The 20,377-nt window shown below is 39.0% G+C and overlaps 1 protein-coding gene across 3 annotated transcripts in view; it reads left to right on the forward strand.

Annotated features, from left to right (window-relative positions):
* VPS33B (VPS33B late endosome and lysosome associated) overlaps positions 1-20,377 on the forward strand; it is a 153,794-nt gene that overhangs the window by 21,787 nt on the left and 111,630 nt on the right. For all 3 annotated transcript variants that reach the window (XM_033919658.1, XM_033919660.1, XM_033919659.1), the window contains exons 4-8: positions 52-113; positions 622-671; positions 1,894-1,961; positions 4,708-4,753; positions 14,052-14,146. In XM_033919658.1, coding sequence (XP_033775549.1) covers positions 52-113; positions 622-671; positions 1,894-1,961; positions 4,708-4,753; positions 14,052-14,146 — 321 coding nt within the window. The remainder of the gene's footprint in view (positions 1-51; positions 114-621; positions 672-1,893; positions 1,962-4,707; positions 4,754-14,051; positions 14,147-20,377) is intronic.

Genomic DNA, 20,377 nt, shown 5'->3' on the forward strand with positions numbered 1-20,377 from the left:
TGACTTAAACCTTGTCAGATTGTAAACCTATTCTGTGTATTTTTCTCCTAGCAACATGAAGTGGACAAGCTTTATAAACTGGAGAATAAGCCAGTTTACAGCAACAGTGACCAGTGAGTTAACTTGAGATGTGCTTTTTAAATTGACTGTAGAGGTAAATCTTTACTTTATAAGCAAAAGTTACTTTCACTTTCTTTGAGTTTGGGGATCAATTGCCCTGAAACACAAACATTAGCAAATATTTGTCACAATTGCACACATAGGAGCCAGCTCTGTGGGTGCTTGAGCACTCCCAATATTGTCTAGGGACTGGGAGGGGTCTTTTCCATTGAGTTTAGTGGGAGGGGCCTTAGGCGCCTGGACCAATCAGGCTACTGCCTAGCCTTAGGCGAGCTTAGGTGGGCTTGCGGACCTCTCAAGGCTCCCTGGAGATGCCTTCAATATAGGCGGCCTGCCCCGGGAGCATTTTTTTTTTTAGAAAAAGTGCCTTCCGATTGGCTGATTAGACAGCTGTAGGACGCCTACAGCTGCCTACAATCGGGAGCACTTTGCAGAATCAGGGCCTATGTTTCTGCCTGCTTACCTTGTATGAAAGCTTATGGCTCGCTTTCACTCTTTCAGGTTGTGCTTTCTGATCAGACCACGGATTAAGCATGTGAAGTACATTGCTGGTGAGTTGAGTATTTAACAAACTTCATTTCAATAAAGGGAGTGTGGTTGCAGGACCTCTGTGCTTTCCAGCGGAGGGTTGTTTGGGCTCTTTTCACCACTGATGAGAAGCAGCCAAAACCTATGACTTTGCTACAGTCAACAGCATCCAGATACATGCCAATCACATATTCAGTCCACAGACTAAGCAGAGAGTTTAATCTTCAGAAAGTCTCTGCACCTCTTCTTAGTTCCCTTTTTCATCTTTTAGCCAGCAAACAGAACACAAAGCTTCCTCGTTACTATTCAGTTTTCTCTCCCCCCCACCCCCAGCATCCATGGACTTGATCAGTTCCTTCCAGTTCCTCTCATAATGAAAGTTTTACACGTTACAGCAAAGCCTCAACACCATGATTCTTGGCTTTTGCAGAACTGGTTCCCTCGTCTTGAGAACCTGACAGTTTTTCCCCCTCTGAAGTCTCTAACTATCACAGTTTGGAATAAGAGCAGTCTCTAGTTTCTGCTGATGTTTGAATAGGGAACGGAATTTGACATACTGCTTTCCTGTGGATACAATCAAAGTAAAAAGTTTTCTTTATTCAACTAGTAATTAAACTCTGTAATTTGTTGCTGGGGAATGTATTGGAGGCTGTTAGCTTAGCAGTCTTTTTTTTTTTTTTTAATTTCTGGATGTGGCACATGTCAAAATTCCTAGCACAGAAACGTTTCCTAGTACAAAGTCACTTCAGCTAGGAGAGTAAGTGAACATCAGGCATTGGTAACATATGAACCCTACACACAATTCCAAGTCCTTGCCTAAAGCACTTAAATAAGGAGATAGTGCTGCTAACATCTAGTCTTAAGAGACACAATCAATTTAGCAGACTTAAGAAGTATTATTAGATATAGGCAGAGGTTAAGTACAGTCAAAGTTTAATCTCAATTGTAGATTAGAAGAGGACCACATCAGTAATCCGGAGACTTTTTTGTTTCACCCTCACCAAGGGTCATATTGGCCAGTTCAGCTGCATAAAGGTAATTTCCAGTAAATAGAAAAACATCCATCGCAATAAGTTAATGCTGGTGGGTTAAGTTTAAGAATGTGGAAACTTCCCAAAAGCCATAATAGATTACCATAATGAAGTTGGGAGATAATGTTTAGTGGTTTGGTACTTCTCTGCTTTCCCCTCCCTCAGAGAGAGCTGTTCTCTTCTTCCCTAAATGTAACTTTCTTCTACTTTTAAGGTATTGTCAATGCAGATAAAGCAGCCAAGAGGACCCGGAAATATAAAATAATCTTTAGTCCTCTAAAGGTGAGTTTTTCTACCTTTTTTTAAGATAGGAAGATTGTGTTGCTATGAGTTTTCTGCAGTGTACATGCTGTGTTTCCAGTGCATTGATACACAGGTGCAGAGACACCGATAAAGGGTTCACAGCCTTGGCTACATTCTTATCTTTGTCATCTAGAAAGAAGGACAGGAGAATGGAGCTGGATTTTGAACCTTCCACCAAGGGATCCTTTTATTGTATTAACTTCACCTGCGTATTTTATGACTTGGTGGTACAAAGCAAACAAGTGGTGTGAAATACAAAATTGTAAGTTGAGAAGTTTACTGCCAGCCTGGATACGGATATTGGCCAAACATACTTTGAAGTGAAAAACTGCAAATCTCTTAATCTTTCCTGTACTATCTGACATGTCTTTAGTTAAGGTTTTGATGAATGATGTGTTTATGGCGCTTTTCAATTGAATGCCCCAACGTTCTTTGAAGTTAAATTCGGATGACAAATGTAATATGGTTAAAACCTTATGTGTTAAAGTTAATTTATTGAGACAGTAAAACATAAAGTTTAAAACAAGATTTGAAAACTATAAAAAGTACTCATATTCCCAATTCAATTAAAACTTCAGAAAATGCGGAGATCAATTTGTTTGGTGGACACTGGATCACAGACCTTCAAAAAATTGACGTTTTAACACATAAGAGTAGAGAATGACACGGTGACTGTTACCTGTGGGTAACCCGCCGAAACGGGGACAAAAAAAACCTGGTCGCCGTGGATACGGGGACAAGGCCATTCACCGCAGTTAATTGAGGGAATGCGCGCAAAATACTTAAAATCCAATCGCGCAGTCCGAGCATCAAACTCCCTCCCTTACCTTTACTTTCGCAGGCGATTTTTCTCTTAACAAGCTGCCGGAGCATTTCCTAAAGTCGTGTGCGGCTGGCTCCCTGAAACTTCTCCTCTAACGTAATTGGAAACAGGAAGTTGCGTCAGAGCAGAGGAGAAGTTTCAGGCAGCCAGCCGCACGCGACTTCAGGAAATGCTCCGGCTGCTTGTTAAGAGAAAAATCGCCTGCGAAGGTAAAGGTAAGGGAGAGAAATGCATGGATTGTGGCGGCCTTTGGAGGCAAGAGTATTATTCCAGTTTTCCTGTATCTGCTTTAAGCTGATATCGGGTTTGTCTCCAGCTTACATTTTCCTCATTTTATGTTGCATGTAGACCATTAAGAGAAACTAGGAATTTCTATTTATTTGCTTATCCAAAAATTAATGGGTGTAGATATAAGACCTAGAGAATGACACGGTAGTTGTTACCCGCCAAAACGGTGACCAAAAAAAAAGGTCACTACGAGATCGGGGACAAGGCCATTCACCGCCCCGTGGAGCGGTGAATGGTTAGCACGCGCGGTCAACGAGCATGAACACGCGGTGAAGAGAGTTCGATCCGGCAGCCCCCTCTCTCCCACCGGCCGGCCGGCCATGCATCTCCTTCCCTCCCTCCCTCCTTTTCCCTTACCTTCTCTTGTTGAAACTGGCGATTTCTATAAGACTATGCGCTGTATTACAGCCAGAGCCAAAATCACCAGTTTCAACAAGAGAAGGTAAGGGAAAGGGAGGGAGAGAGGGAAATCCACGGCTGGCCGGCAGGAGGGAGCTGCTGGACCGTGTGAAGGGTGCTGGGGGTGGGAGGATGGTGAGGAGAAGACGGGGACGGGGCGGTGAAAGGGACAGCGGGGACGGGGCGGTGAAGGGGTCGGCAGAGACGGGGACAGGGCGGTGAAGAGGATGGTGGTCCGGGGATGGGGCAGTGACGGGGACAGAATTTTTCCCCGTGTCATTCTCTAATAAGACCTTCTTAGATAGAACCCGAGCATTTCAAGGTGGTAGGCAACAATCTTGGTTAGGTAAATGTATTCAGCAAGCTATGTTATCGGAAATTAATTAAGACCACTCTGTTCAATAAGTTTATTACTTAGTGAGTTTTATTATTGAAATTCTATTTTACAATTATTTGTATTTTTTACCGTATTATTGTATTTAGCTGATTGTCCAGCTCTTTTTAGTGTAAACTGCCTAGAACCTTTGGTTATGGCGGTATAAAATAATTAAGTTATTATTATTATTATTATCTTGGCCTCCTACTTAGCCAGAGTGGACAATGTCCAGGCGGACTTCCTCAGAAGTCGTGCTCTGGATCCTGGCGAGTGGTGTCTCGAGCTGGAGGCCTTTGAGTTGATTGTTCAGTCATGGGGTTGGCTGATCATGGATCTCATGGCCTTGAGTGCCAAAGCCAAAGCCAAGATTCTTCAGTCGGCGCAGGGATTGCCAGGCCAAGGGGCTGGATACTCTGGTGCACGCTTGGCCGACAACCGGCCTGCTGTATATGTCTTTTCTCCGTGGCTGTAGGCAAAGTTGTTCTTCTAATTGCTTGACATGCAGGCCACGTGATCCTGGTGGCTCCAGATTAGCCCAGACACCCGTGGTACATAGATCTGGTTTGTCTGCTTGTGGCAGATCCTCTCCCACTGCCCCTCTTGCCCGATCTTCTGACTCAGGATCCTATTCAAATGTTCAATCCAGGTCCCTTTTGTCTTATGGCTTGGCTCTTGAAAGGGCTCGCCTAAAGAAGAAGGGATATTCAGATAAGGTGATCTCCTCTCTCTTAGGGTCTCGGAGACTTTCTACCTCTCAGGCTTATGTGCATGTTTGGCGTCTCTTTTGTGGGATATAAATATGAAAATTAAATTAACACCGTTGCTTTCCTGTATTTCAGCTCTACGTTTGTGACATGGTGCTGGAAGAACAGGGAATCTTTGGAGGTAAGCTATCTGTTGACATAAAATAGTGCAGGGATTAGCAACCCATGGCCCTGGTGCCTATGAGCAGCACCTGCAAATATTTTGCTCAGCATGGTTTCTCCTGCCTAGACCCAAAGAGTGCTGCTTTTAAGGAAACATCGGACTGGCTCTGCCCTGTATCTGAAGTATACCTAAGCATGTAAATAATTTTAGAATAATGGAATTTAAGCTTGTATGTGCATACATAACATGTGAGTCTGCCAAGATTCTGTCTAAGCGCTTTCCTACAAATACCCATTTAATAGTGTGTATTTGCAAAGTGTGTATACACGTGGGTGGGGCTCAAACTTTACACGTGCACGAGTAACAGCATTCTGTAAGTTACATCTGCAGCAATTAAGTGCCATCACTTAAAGTGATTCTGTGGTTGCCATAAATGCTGATTCCTAAATGTTACACCGGTATTTTAGAAAGGAAAGCAGTTACACACAAGAGCTTTCAGAGACTGAGAAGTAGCAAAAACTATGAGGCAGGGGGAGAGAGAGAGAGAATGCCCTCTAACCCTTCCAGCTCTCTTCCCCACCCGTTGTCTTTGGTCCAGCACTTGGTATCTAACAAGTCCATGCTGCATGAGTTCTTGGTGCTCTCCTGAAACATTACTAACCCCCTGAAAAAGTATCTGGGAACTCCATATAACCCAATATAGGATGATGTAGCGGTAGAAGATTAAGACTCCTCTGGAAAGTTTTATTGCAAGGATCTTCTCAGTTGAACAAACTATAAAAACAGTTAGATTAGACGCACAATAATCGCTCTTGTTGCGGAGACACTTTAGGAGATTTTTCTAAGCAGGTGGTTTAATCGTCCTACTTTGGCTGTGAGCCTAATGTTTATGTTTATTAAAATTTGATATCCCGCTGAATCTTACAGCAGTTTTGCATAATAAAAAAAGATACTGATAAAAGAACAGGAAATAAGAACCCCATTAAAAAATAGAAAAGGCCTAAAACTCACATTCATACTTTTTTTTTTTCAAATTCTTTATTCATTTTTCCATCTTACATCAAGAACACAATATTACATCATTTAAACCTTGTAAACATCACTTGTACATTCATACCTAAAGAAAACATACAACCTGATGTGTAGGGAGTGCCTCATAACCTTTCAAAATTAGTGAATATGATCATTTGGGAAAGAATCTGTTCCAAAAGCTAACTTTTTTATTGCGAGACCAAGCAACAATACAAATTATGCGAGAACAGAATGCAGCAAAATACAGCATAACAAAGGCAACCATAAGGACATACAGGTCTCAAGCATTCTAGTAACAAAAGCACATAATATGTTGCGAAAGAACCAGTAACCCAGAACAGTATGAAACTGGAGAGAAATAGGAAAACAGCTGGTCACAAATCCAAAAGGTAGAGGAGCAGAACCTAAACCATAAAAGTAACAAAAACCTAGAACTGGAGAGTTGAGCAATAGAAAAGCCAGAGTCCAACTGAAACACTGGTGGCCCAATCCTTATAGCCAATAGAGTCTCAGCTCCCTAATTCCCCCCCCCCCTCCACACCAACACACACACACAGCGAGTTCAAAACTGTACTGCAGGCTCTAGGAGAGAGAAAAAATATAAATCTCCCAAACTTGAAGGAAAAAGGACTTGTGCTTTGGAATAAGTTTGGCGTACCAAAGTTTCAATAACATCAAGGCATGGAGCCAATTCCTCCACACCCAAAACGAAGGAGCTGCATCACTCAACCATACTGACAAAATAAGCTTTTTCCCCAGTAAGGCGCTTTTACAGATGAAGAAGCGATGGCTCTTATTAGGCAGTTTAAAGACCTCATACTTGTCTAAAAGAAGGCCCCATTCCAGGTAGCGGATCATCATGGTCCAAAAATGCTTAACAGTGAGGCAGGCCCAGAAGGCATGGAGAAAAGAATTAATACCACGAGAGCACTTGCCACAGTCTGGCGATGCAACATAACCCGATTTGTAGACTTGATCCTGGGAGAAGTACACCCGATGTAAAATCCAAAACTGGCACTCCTGTAAATCAGCACTAATAGAAAGTTCAGGAATCTGATGAATCAACCTTACACAATCAAAGGAGTGCCAACACAAACCCAAATCTCACAAACTTTAACATTCACTTTGGACCAAATATACTGTAATATGGGAGTTTATTCCAAAGACTAGGTACCAAATTAAAAAAAAATCCTGGTGTCGTGATATGGTTCTATGAACTGTTGGCAAAACAAGTCTATTATCATGTAAAGATCTCAAAATGCATCCTGGAGTATAAAGACTAGTCAATGAGTTCAAGTAACCAGGTTCCATAGTATGGAAAGCTTTATGGGTTAACATTAATATTTTAATTTGAATACTAAAATGATAATGCAAACATGGAAATATGATGGCAGATAAAGGCCAAATGGCCCATCTAGTCTGCCCACCTGCAGTATCCATTATCTCTTCCTCTTTCCAAGAGATTCCACGTGCCTATCCCACGCATTCTTGAATTCAGACACAGTCTCCACCACCTCTTCTGGGAGGCTGTTGCATGCATCTACCACCCTTACTATAAAAAAAAAGTATTTCCTTAAATTACTCCTGAGCCTATCACCTCTTAACTTCATCCTATGCCCTCTCATTCCAGAGCTTCCTTTCAAATGAAAGAGACTCGACTCATGTGCATTTGCTCTTATACCCTAATAACTTAATAGTAGCATTTTGTAATGTGTGAGACCACCTAATATTAAATTTTATAAGATTGGCATAGACAATATTGCAATAGTCAAGTCTTGACACAAAAAAATGCATGAATCAAAGTATGAAAGCTAAAAAAACCAAACAACTAAACTAACTGCTCATAGACATCTCAATGTATAAAAACCCTTTTTAACAATATTTGAGACCTGATCTGAAAATGTAAGTTTCGAATCAACAATTACACTGAGATATTTAAATTTTTCGACTAATGGGATATCTTTTCCATCAAAATGTAGTACTAGATCTGGCAGTGGTAGATGGTCCTGTAAGCCAGCATGCATAACTTGTTGAAGTATGAATTTATTCTTAATCAACCATGTTTGAAACCATGTTTGAGTAAGACAGTCTTGAGTGAATTTAACAACAAGGAGATAGGGTCAACTCTTGCTAATATTAAAATATTGTCCGCATAGCAATAGACTTTAATGCCAAATTCTTCTTTTAGTGATAACAGTGGTGCAAGAAAAATATTAAATAAAATAGGTGACAATTCTGAACCCTGAGGAACACCACACGGTAAATTAATTATCCCAAGGACAAGCAGGCAGTATATTCTCACATCTGGGTGACGTCATCCACGGAGCCCTGTTACGGAGCGGACAGCTGCTAAAGTGTATGTGCATTTTAAGAACTTTAGAAAGTTTGTGACTGCCTGCACTGTGTATGCTCGAGTGCCTTCCCGCTCGACGTAAGCGCACAGCTTCTCAGTTTCAGTTTTCCGCGGAGCTACAAAGTCATGTATAAAATGGTCTCCGTTTTGTTTTTGCCTTTCCGCTCGCGTGTTTACTGTTTTTTCTACTTATTCTTACTTTTTTTGCGTATAAATTTTTTTTAAAAAAAGGTCTTGAGTGTTTGGAGGTTTTTTTTCAAAGCTGTTTTTTTGACGGCAGGGCCTTTGCTTCTGCCTCAGCCTTCAGGGTTTGATTTGGCTGAGGCGGTTTTCCCTCCAATGTCCGGCCCATTAACTGGCTTCAAAAAGTGCAGCAGGTGTCAGCACACTATTTCCCTAACTGACCCACATAAGTGATGTATCCAGTGCCTTGTCCCAGATCATCACGTGGACTCTTGTACATGCTGTTCAATGCTTAAAAAGTGCTCCATAAAAAGTCATTTATTACAACAAAGACTTCTCTTCAGTACCATGGATACATCACAGGTACTTTCGACACCATTTAAGCCATCGACGTCAAAAGCATTACCATCATCTGAAGTACCAGCTTCCATATCGGTGTCACAGGCTATAGCTCCGTCAGGTAAGCCAGCTAAGAAGTTGTCAGCTTCCCGTAGGGTGTCTCAGGCCACTGAGGTATTGAGTCTAGTCATACCAGCCAAACAGAGACCATTAATGCAGCTCGCTTCAACTTCGAGGGGTGCATCTTCATCTATGTCATCCTCTCCGCAGCGAGCCGCAGCACTGCTAATACCGGTATCCAAGCCACAGGTGTCGGTGCAAGCTTTTAAAGAGAAGCTCAATGCTCTCTTCCAACTGGAGTTTGGGGATATGTTCCAATTTGTCACCCCCCATGTCGGCTCCTCCGGTACCAGCTCAGCCTAAGCATCGCTCCATGCGAGATGCAGGTATCACCACTGCTTCATAAGAATAGCACCAATCTCGACACCGATCATAGTCATCGAGCCATACTTCTCGGCACCATTCTTCATGGTACCGATCTCCTTTCACAAAGCATCGATCTTCAAGGCGTCAATCTCCTCCAAGGCATTCACACAAGAAGCCTCATTCTTCTGAGACTCGCTCCAGTCATTCCAGACATTCATCTCCATGTCTTGTATCCTCTCAGTCGGACAAGCATTCTTCAAAGTCCAGGCATATTTCTCACAAACGCTTGGATAAGCATAAAAGGTCTGTATCGCCTGTTCTATCAGACCGCTATCAAGCTAAACATCGGTACTGTTCTCCTTCAATTCCTATAGATTCAGACCTTCAGCTTGATTCTGCTCACGAAACTCCATCTTCTACAGAAGCTTATGATTTGCAGTCAGAATATTCACCTCGCACCACCTCTCATAGAGAACCTTCTCCTGAGCTGGTCTCCTTTACTCGATTTATCAGGCAATGAGTAAAGACATGGCTGTCAAATTGGAGGCAGATTCCAAGTATACAGCAGAGTTTCTTGAGTCAATGGACTACAGACATCCTCCTAAGGAGCTTCTCAAACTTCCTTTACATGGTATCCTGAAAAAAACTCTTCATAAGAATTGGGAGTCGCCTTATTCTTTTCCAGCTGCTCCTAGGAAGCTGGATTCTCAATACAAAATCATTACCATTCCTGGTTTTGATAAGCCTCAGATTTCACGTCAATCTCTCGTGGTTGAATCCACTCTCAAAAAATCTGCTCCTTTAAAGTTTACGCCACGATTCCTCCAGGCCAGGAAGGTCGAATGATGGACAGATTTGGGAAATATCTCTACCAGAATTCCATGCTGGCTAAGAGTCATCAATTACAATTTTGATTTTACCTGTGTTATTTCAAATATCTGGTAAAATAAATGCCAAACTATTACAAGTACCTTCCATTGCCTAGGAGGTCAGAATTCCAGCATTTGTTTAATACTCTCACTTAACTTAGGCAGCATATGGTACAGTCTGTATACAATGCCTTTGATCTGTCTTCTCAAGATTCAGCAATGTCAGTGGCCATGAGGAGGTTTGCATGGCTAAGGATAGCTTATATGGACGTTAATCTCCAAGATCGCTTAGCTAATATCCCCTGTCTTGGAGATGAGCTTTTTGAAGAAACTATTGAAAATGCAACTAAAAAGCTTTCAGAGTATGAAAAGTCCTTTAATTAAGTGCTTGGGCCTAAATTTAAATCCTCTTCCTCCAAGTCTTTCAAACCATCTTCTTCATATCAGAGGTGTTATACACCAAAGTCTACTCCTCTTTCCAGCAGAAAAAGCAGTAACAGCAGCATCCTCAAAAGCCTCAGACCTCTGCTACTCCCAAGTCAAATCAGCTTTTTTGACCGACTACTCGAGAGCATAATTTCAATCAAAGTAACTCTGCCTCTTCCTCTACCCATTGGAAGTTATTTAATACACTACCATCATCGGTGGGAGCTAATCACTTCCAATCTCTGGGTTCTCAATATCATTTGAGAAGGATATTCTCTTCATTTCCTCGATTTTCCTCCAGATCATCCTACAAGAGAGCTTCCTTCCAACACTTCAGTCCTCTCTTCTTCTCCATGAAGTAGAATCTCTGCTTATTGTCAATGCCATCGAGAAGGCTCCTTTGGACCAGCAGAACATGGGGTTTTATTCACGGTATTTCCTTGTCCCGAAGAAGACAGGAGGTATTCGCCTGATGTTGGATCTCAGAGCTCTCAACAAATTCCTTGTCTAAGAGAAATTTCAGATGCAGTCTCTGGCGTCTCTGTACACCTTACTGTATCAAAATGATTGGTTATGCTCTCTGGATCTGAAGAAGGCTTACATTCACATTCACCCTGCCTCTTGCAAGTTTCTCAGATTTCGGGTGGGAAATTATTACCAATACAAGGTTCTGCCCTTCGGTCTCGCATCATCTCCCAAAGTTTTCACTAAGTGCCTGGTGGTTGTGGCAACAGCCTTGAGAACTCACAGTTTGCAAGTCTTCCCCTATCTGGACGATTGACTCATCAAAGATCCTTCATTTTAAGGTATTACTATAACGACACAACAGACAATATTGTTCCCGCAAAATTTGGAATTCAAAATCTACTTCCCCAAATCTCAATTGCAGCCATCTCAGACTCTGCAGTTCATCAGAGCCCTCCTACATACTGTTCAACTCAGCGCGTTTCTTCCTGAACAATGTTAAGATGCTTTGATACAGCTTTGCTACCAGGTCAACCTCCTTCGTTCACTCTCAGCAAGGCATATGATGGTCCTCCTGGGTCACGTGACTCCTTTTGCCAGACTTCACCTACGGATCCCTCAGTGGTCATTGGCATCTCAGTGGTCGCAGGCTCTCGACCCGCTTTCTCAGCATATTACAGTAATATCTTCTCTATGACAATTTCTACAGTGGTGGATGCTCTCTTCCAATCTTTCCAGAAGTTTTCTGTTTCAAATACCCCCTCACCAGAAGGTTTTCAGGACAGATTTGTCAACCTACGCTTGGGCTACTCACCTAGATGGTCTCTGTACTTAAGGCCATTGATCCGGCACAGATTGTCGCCATCACATAAATATGTTGGAACTTAGAGAGATTTTCAATGCTCACAAGGCTTTTCAGCATCTTCTTCAAGATCAAGTCATTCTTATTCGTACAGACAATCAAGTGGACATGTACTATGTGAACAAGCAGGGAGGAACAGGATCTCTTCTCTGCCAGGAAGCTCAGAAGATTTGGGAGTGGGCAATCCTTCACAATATTTTTCTGAAAGCTGTTTACATTCAAGGAGAGAAAAATTCACTGGTGGACAAACTAAGCCATATCCTGCAACCTCATGAATGGATGTTGAACTCAGCAACTGTCGGTCAAATTTTTTCTCAATGGTGAACTCCTCAAATAGACCTTTTTGCATCTCCCCACAACAACAAGCTGCCCCAGTTCTGTTCCAGACTCTACTCTCCTCATCGACTGGACGCAGGTATATCCCGCGCAGGAAAACTTTAGAACCACAGAACTCTGGAACAACCTCTCATCCCCACTCAGAAACTCAAGCTCCTTCCAATCCTTCCGCAAACACTTGAAAACTTGGCTCTTTGCAAAAATCTAATCACCCCCCATTCTCCAGTATTCTGTCCCTCTCTTTACTCTTAGTCTCTCTCCTTTATCCCTTATTGTAGTTCCTTTCCTCTTAACTCTGTAAACCGTGCTGAGCTCTGCGCTTGCGGAGATGGCGCGGTATACAAACCTAAGGTTTAGTTTAGTTTAGTTTAGATGCGTTTCTCCTAGACTGGACAAACAAGTTCCTCTATGCGTTCACTCCATTTCCACTTATTCTCAGGACGCTTGTCAAACTCAAACAGGAATCCGCCACCATGATTCTGATAGCTCTTCGGTGGCCCAGACAACCATGGTTCTCCCTTCTACTTCAACTCAGCATCAGGGAGCCTCCTCTTCTGCCAATTTTTCCTTCTCTTCTTACACAGAATCAAGGTTCTCTTCTTCATCCCTACTTCCAATCTTTACGCCTGACAGCTTGGTATCTCTCGGGTTGACTTCACCTGATTGTCAGTTTTCTCAACCTGTCAGGGACATCTTGGATACTTCTAGCTTTTACTCAAAAATGGACCCGGTTTTCTGTTTGTTGCAGTCTTCATCATCAAGAGCCACAATCCACCTCCTTGTCTTCGATTTTGGATTACCTTTTCTATTTATCCCAGTCTGGCCTCAAATCCACCTCTATTAAAGTCCATCTCAGTGCAGTTGCTGCTTTTCATCAACCATTAGATGGAAAACCTCTATCTGCTCATCCCTTGGTTTCCAAATTCATGTGGTTTGGGATCTTAATGTTGTACTTACTAAATTAATGAAGCCTCCATTTAAACCAATGTCTTCGTCTCATCTTAAATACCTTATTTGGAGAGTAGTTTTTCTCATCTCTCTCACCTCTGCTCGCAGAGTCAGTGAGCTTCAATCCTTGGTAGAGGATTTACCATTCACAGTATTTCATCATGATAAGGTGGTACTCCGCACCCATCTGAAGTTCTTACCTAATGTTGTCACTGAGTTTCATCTCAATCAATCGATTGTGCTTCCAGTTTTTTTCCCTCATTCTCATCCTAGAGAAACAGCTCTTCATACTCTGGACTGCAAACGAGCATTGGCCTACTATTTGCAACAGACAAAATCACAGAGATCTTCTCCATAACTTTTTGTCTCCTTTGATCCTAACAAGTTGGGGCATCCTGTTTCCAAGAGGACAATTTCCAACTGGTTAGCTGCTTGCATCTTGTTTTGTTATGCTTAGGCTGGGCTGCAACTGGAGAGTCGGGTTATACCCACAAAGTTTGATCCATGGCAGCTTCGGTAGCTTTCCTATGTTCTACTCCTATAGATGAAATATGCAAAGCTGCCACTTGGTCCTCCGTTCACACTTTCACTTCTCATTACTGTCTGGAATCCTATTCCAGATGGGATGGCCACTTTGGCCAAACAGGATTACAAAATTTATTTTTTTAATGGCCAATTCTCCCTCGATCCAATTTTGGTTAGATTGGAGGTCACCCATATGTGAGAACATGCTGCCTGCTTGTCCTGGGATAAAGCACAATTACTTACCGTAATAGGTGTTATCCAGGGACAGCAAGCAGATATTCTCACAACCCACCCACCTCACCTGGTTGGCTTCTTAGCTGGCTTACCTAACTGAGGGACTGCACAGGAAGGCACTCGCGCAAGTGAGGTGCGGGCTATCGCGAACTTTCTAAGATCTTAAAGAGGCGATGCACTTTTAAAGTGTCCGTACCGGGGCTCTGTGTGTGACGTCAATCATGTGTGAGAATATCTGCCTGCTGTCCCTGGACAACACCTGTTACGGTAAGTAACTGCTTTCCATCTTCTCTATTTTTTTTTCTGTGCTAATCCTAGATGTGATATGTGATGAGTGGTATTTCTATCTACTTCCACTGGATGATGACATAATCAGCATGGAGCTCCCAGAATTTTACACGGACTATTTCCTGGTAAGGAATCAGCTTTTTTCCTTATAATTAAATGTTTCCTAAATGCAGCCAATCTGTGTCTCTTTACAAGGGTCTGTAGTAAATAAATCTGTCATCGTGATTCCTTTGAGAAGTACTGCTTATAATGCTATGGAAGTCTCTAGTAGGAAAAAGGAGGTATTGATGCCCCTGTATAAGACTCTGGTGAGACATCATTTAGAATATTGTGTACAATTCTGGAGACCACACCTTCGTTTTAAATCTTTATTCATTTTTTTGTGTTACAACAAGTGTTACAAATAAACTCAATAGAAACTTAAATACACACTTGACTAACTCATATATTAATATCAAGTTTAACATTAATATAATAATCCCCTGTCCCACCCTCCTTCCCAACCAATAATACATAAATCAATTTTATTGTACATTCTTTAAATATTAATTTAGTATGTAAAAATCAAAATTGAAAAGCCCACCCCGTTCCCCTCTTTACAATTATCTTATCATGGGAAAAGTTCATTAGAGAAATCATGTTAACGGTCTTCAGATATTTCCAAGTATTATTTATAGGAAAAATTATCCTTCTTTACAAAAATCGGTTAATGGTCCCCATATTTTTTGAAATTTATTCATGTATCCTTTGTGTGTTGCAATAGCGAGTTCCATTTTGTATATGTGGCATACCGAATTCCACCAGAACATATAATTCAATCTATCATGTTGTTTCCAATTGAATGTAATTTGTTGTATTGCAATTCCAGTTAAAATAAATAAAAGTTTGTTATTACTAGATGAAATTTGGCTTTTTGCTCTCATGGTTGTTCCAAATAATATAGTATCATATGTCAAGGCTACCGGATTTTCTAACATTCTGTTAATTTGGGGCCAAATTGATTTCCAGAATGATAGGATAAATGGACAAAAGAATAAAAGATGATCTAATGTCCCAATTTCAATATGACAGTGCCAGCATCTATTAGATCTTGAACTATCTATTTTTTGTAAACGAGTAGGGGTCCAAAAAGCTCTATGAAGAAGAAAAAACCAAGTTTGTCTCATAGATGCTGACACCGTACATTTTAGCCTCCAAGACCAAAGTCGTGGCCATTGAGATGCACTAATTTGGTGTTTTATCTCAATGCTCCAAATGTCTCTAAGACCATTTTTTGGTTTTTTATTTATATATCCGGATATTAATTTATACCACTGTGCGGCTTTGTGACCTATTGAGTCCATCTGGAAACATAAGAATTCCAAACTGTGATATTTAGCGAGATCTTTCCATTCAGGGAACCCTTTCTGAATAGATTGCTTCAATTGCAACCATTTAAAATATTGTGTTTTATTGAGACCAAATTTTTGTTGCAATTGTGAAAACTCCAGCAATTTATCATTTTTAATTACATCATCCAGAGTGCGAATGCCTGCTATCATCCAATGTTTCCAGATGACTTTAAAACCGCCAATTTTGATCTTGGGGTTTAGCCATATAGTTTGGTTGGTTGATTTACTAATTGGTATTTGAGTAAGATTACTTATGTATTTTAGAGTTTTCCAGGTATCCATAAATATTTTATGATCTTTGTATAACCTTGGCATTTTGATACTAATTACATGATTAAGACGTAATGGAAACATAAGCCTCCATTCTAGCCAAAACCAGTCTGGAATATTATCTGTGGGTTCTGGGAGGATCCAATACATACCATGACGTAAGATATAGGCTTGATGATACCTATAAAAGTTGGGAAAATTTACCCCTCCCTCCTTAATTGGTCTTTGTAATGACGCTAGAGCAATTCTTGGTTTTTTATTAAGCCATATAAATTTTGTCAAAGTCCTATTTATTTTTGTATAAAACGAATCTTGAAAAAAAACTGGTATCATCCCCATTTGGTAACATACTAGCGGTAAAATCATCATTTTTACAGTTTGTACTCTTCCCCACCAAGATAAATGCAAAGGATTCCATTGCTCACACATTTCTATTATTTTTTGTAATAAGCATTTTTCATTAATTTTCATTGTTTCATCTACTGTTTTTGTTATCAAAATTCCAAGGTATTTAATATATTCTTCCTTCCAAACAAAAGGAAATGTATCAAATAAACCTTTTGTACAATGTATATTTAGTGGAAGAATCTCTGATTTATTCCAATTAATTTTATATCCTGAAAAATTTCCAAATTTCTCAATCAATTCAAGTAGATGTGGAATGGTGGATTCTGGATTCTTCAGATATAGTAATAAATCATCTGCATAAGCAGATATCTTATATTCTTTATCTGAATGAGGTATACCCTGTATCTCCTTAGCTTGTTGGATGGCTAATATTAAGGGTTCTAAAACAATATCAAACAGCAAAGGGGACAAGGGACATCCTTGTCTAACTCCTCTCTGTAGATTAAATTTTTCTGAAAACGTATTATTAATATATAATCTAGCAGAAGGGGAGCTATACATTGTTTGTATCATTTGTATAAATCCAGGACCTATACCAAACCATTCCATTGCTTGATACATAAAAGGCCATTCTACTCTATCAAAGGCCTTTTCTGCGTCTAATGAAATTGCAAAAGTAGGTTCATTCATTTTCTTTGTTAAATATAACATATGGAATGTTAATCTGGTATTGTGAGATGAATGTCTTTGAGCAACGAATCCTGTTTGATGCATACCTATTATATGGGGGAGAGCTTTAGCTAATCTTAGCGCAAGTATTTTTGCTAATAATTTTCCATCTACATTTATTAAAGATATTGGTCTATAGTTTGAGACCAAAGTGGGATCTTTATTGGACTTTGGCAAAACAATAGTCAAAGATTCTGCTATAGTGCCTTTAATACAACCTTTATTGAGCTGATATTGATAAAGATTTAATAAATAGGGTAATAAAAAATTTTGAAATGTTTTATAAAATTCCACTGTATATCCATCACCACCTGGAGCGGATCCAACTCTAAGGGACTTCAAAGCTATTCCTAATTCTTTTAGTGATATTGGTTCTTCCATACTTCGTTTTATATGTTCAGGAATTTTTGGACCCTCTAACATTTTTAAAAATTCAGAACCATCTTTTTCTTTATTTAGATAATTTTCGGAAGAATAAAGAGATTTATAAAATTTTAAGAATTGTTTTAAAATAGGTTCAATTTGTGTATATGTATTTCCATTTTCATCTTTTATTGCTATTAATTTTGTTTTTCTTTTTTTCGCTTTAAGATAGTTTGCCAATATTCTTCCTGATTTGTTTGAATTACCATAGTACAATGTTTGTTGAGAAAATAAATCTTTCCTAATCATCTTAGATGAGATCTCATTATATTTACCTTTTAATTTTAATAATTCTTGTTGAATAGAATATTCCCATTTTTCTATAAGTTTTGATTCTAAATTTTTTATCTCTTTTTCTAAGATTAAAAATTGTTTTTTAATTTGTTTTTTTAGAAAAGCCGAATAAGAAATTATTTGTCCTCTAATTGATGCCTTAAAAGCATCCCATAAAGTTTCTCTGTTAATATCATCATTATCATTTATTTGAAAAAATTCTTTCATTTTTGTTAGAAGATTTTCACAAAAGTTTTGGTCAACCAACAGTGTATTATCCATTTTCCAAATTGGTCTGTTATTATTTTGATCTGTAGTTTTGATTTTGATCCACACTCCACCATGATCAGATAGAATAATTGGATCAATGGCTGCTTGTGTCACTTGATGTGCAAGATGATTTGAAGTAAAGATATAATCTATTCTTGAAAAGGAATTGTGAACATGAGAACAGAAAGAAAATTCCCGACCATCAAAATGAAGTATTCTCCATATATCTGTTAAATCACAAGATTGAATCAAATTATCTAGTCCCATAGATTTCATAACTCTACTTGGGTTTTTATCTAATAAAGGATCCATTACAGCATTGAAGTCCCCTGCTACTATAAGATTTGAAGTAGCCAGTGGTATGATCAATTGTTGAAGAGTTTTAAAGAATTCATTTTGGTTCGAATTAGGGGCGTATATATTAATTAACGTCATGGTAGTATTTCCCATATTCATTTCCACCATTATCCATCTTCCATGAATATCTGAAGCTTTTAGTTTAAATGAAGCAGAGCATTTTTTATTAATTAAAATAGCAACACCTGCTTTTTTCCCTATAGCTGGTGAGAAAAAACACTGTTTGACCCAGCCTCCTTCTAGCTTATTAGATTCTATATGTGAGAGGTGGGTCTCTTGTATAAGGCATATATCTGCATCTTGCCTTTTTAAAAATGATAGTGCTTTTTTCCTTTTTATCATATGATTTAGACCGTTAACATTTAAAGACATAATTTTAATATCCATTTTTAAAATTTTCAGGTATTAAATTATGTATATTTTCCCAATGTTTTAAGTATTTCATTTCTCTTTTTTCCTTTACCCCCATGATTACCTTATATATCTCCCTTTTATTCCCTCCCATCCCTCTTATCCCTCCCTTCCCCCCCTTATTAATTACGAAAACTTGGATACGCAGGTTGAGGTTAGATTTAGATAACTCCCACAAGCTATTAATAATTATCTAAAGTACTACAATCTTTTCTCTATTTTTGTATATTTTCTCTTATTTTATTATTAATTATAAGAATAAGTAAAAAGTTTTTCATTTTTATATATTGAAAGATTATTTTCTATATTTGTATGTCTTTAAATCCATAAGAATGATTATATTACATTACTTATATCTGAGAACATTTCAATTACAATTCATTTCTTTTCAAGGAGGTAAATTATTTTTACTTTAAAAAGCTTTCATACCTGGGTATAATAAATTTATCATGTTAAGAGCATTCGAATTTAGCCTCTTTTCTCAGAACTGTAACAAGAGTCTTCAGCACAGGAATTCCCTCTCCTCTTATGCTCACTATTTTCCTATGATTCACGAGAGAGTTGTCAATTAAGAGAAGCTGATACTCCCATCAGTGTTCTATTCATGTGCCTAGACCCTAATTCAAACTAGAGAATGACATGGAGACGAATCTGTTCCTTCCTTCAGGAACTAAATTTCCTCATCCCGTCTTTGCCCCATTATTATAAGCTCTGTCTCAACAGCATACTCTCCAGACACCTATGATTTTAAAGTACCTGGGTCCTGTGCAGACGAGAGTGAAGTCCTGTGCCAAAAACTCTTTTCATATCTCCCGTAGAGGATTGCCAGGTTAAACAAATTGTGGGTACTAAAATTTAACTTAATAAATAAAAGAGCAATTGTCTATAAAGATGAAACATGAAATTTGAGATATATATATTTAAAAAAACTTTTCAGGCAATTTTTGCGTTTCAGATATATTCTTTTCATATATATCGTATTTGAAACACATTGTAATGTATTTGAAACGCAAAATTAAACCGGAAGTACCGCCTTCAACAGGAAATATAACAAACCAATCACTTTGTCTTTTTTATAATCTTCTCTGTGATTGAAGGATGATTCTCCTTCTCACTATTACTCCGCCTTCAAAATTTCTCAACCAATCAGTACATCTTTAAGTTTGTTGAAAAAACTTTCTTCGTCATCATTTGAGTTCGGAGATGTGTTTCAGTTCATTTTCATTCCTGCCAGTAAGTTATTCTATTTATTCTGTGTAGAATTCTAGAATTTTTGTGTTTTTTCAGTTTTCTTGTTTTCCATGGAGAATGTTGCAAGTTGTTTAAATCTTTAATTCGATCCTTGTGTGTTCTTTTTCGTTGCTTTCCGTTCCGATCTAAATCTTTAACCGATGTTTTCAAAAGTTCTTTTATTGAAATTCATATATAATATTATCATATAAGTCAAAGTTTTCACAAATTGGTCAATAGTCATTAGTATGAACCCATTAAATGTTCTTTAGATTGTCATAGGTTGCTCCAGTTGATTCATAAATTCCTGTAGTTTTTTTGGATCCGTAAAGTTTTGCGTTTTGTTAGCAATGGTAACCTTCATAATCGCCGGGTATAGGAGCCCAAATCTAGCTCCTAGAGATCTTAGTTGTGGTCTCATGTCTAAGAATTGTTTTCTTCTTGTTGCTGTTTCTTTTGCAAAGTCCGGGACAATGTATATTTTTGAGTCTTGGCATTTAAGATTTTTGATTTCCTTGGCTATTTGGCATATTTCAATTGCTTGTTGATGTCTTAAAAGTTTGAAAATTAAAGTTCTTGGACCTGTTTGAGTGTTATTTCTTTGTGTTGGAATCCTATGAGCTCTTTCAATTTCCAGTTCCGTTTTAAATTTCA

The sequence above is a fragment of the Geotrypetes seraphini genome, chromosome 14 (assembly GCF_902459505.1).
Source record: "Geotrypetes seraphini chromosome 14, aGeoSer1.1, whole genome shotgun sequence".
Classification (NCBI taxonomy): Eukaryota; Metazoa; Chordata; class Amphibia; order Gymnophiona; family Dermophiidae; genus Geotrypetes; species Geotrypetes seraphini.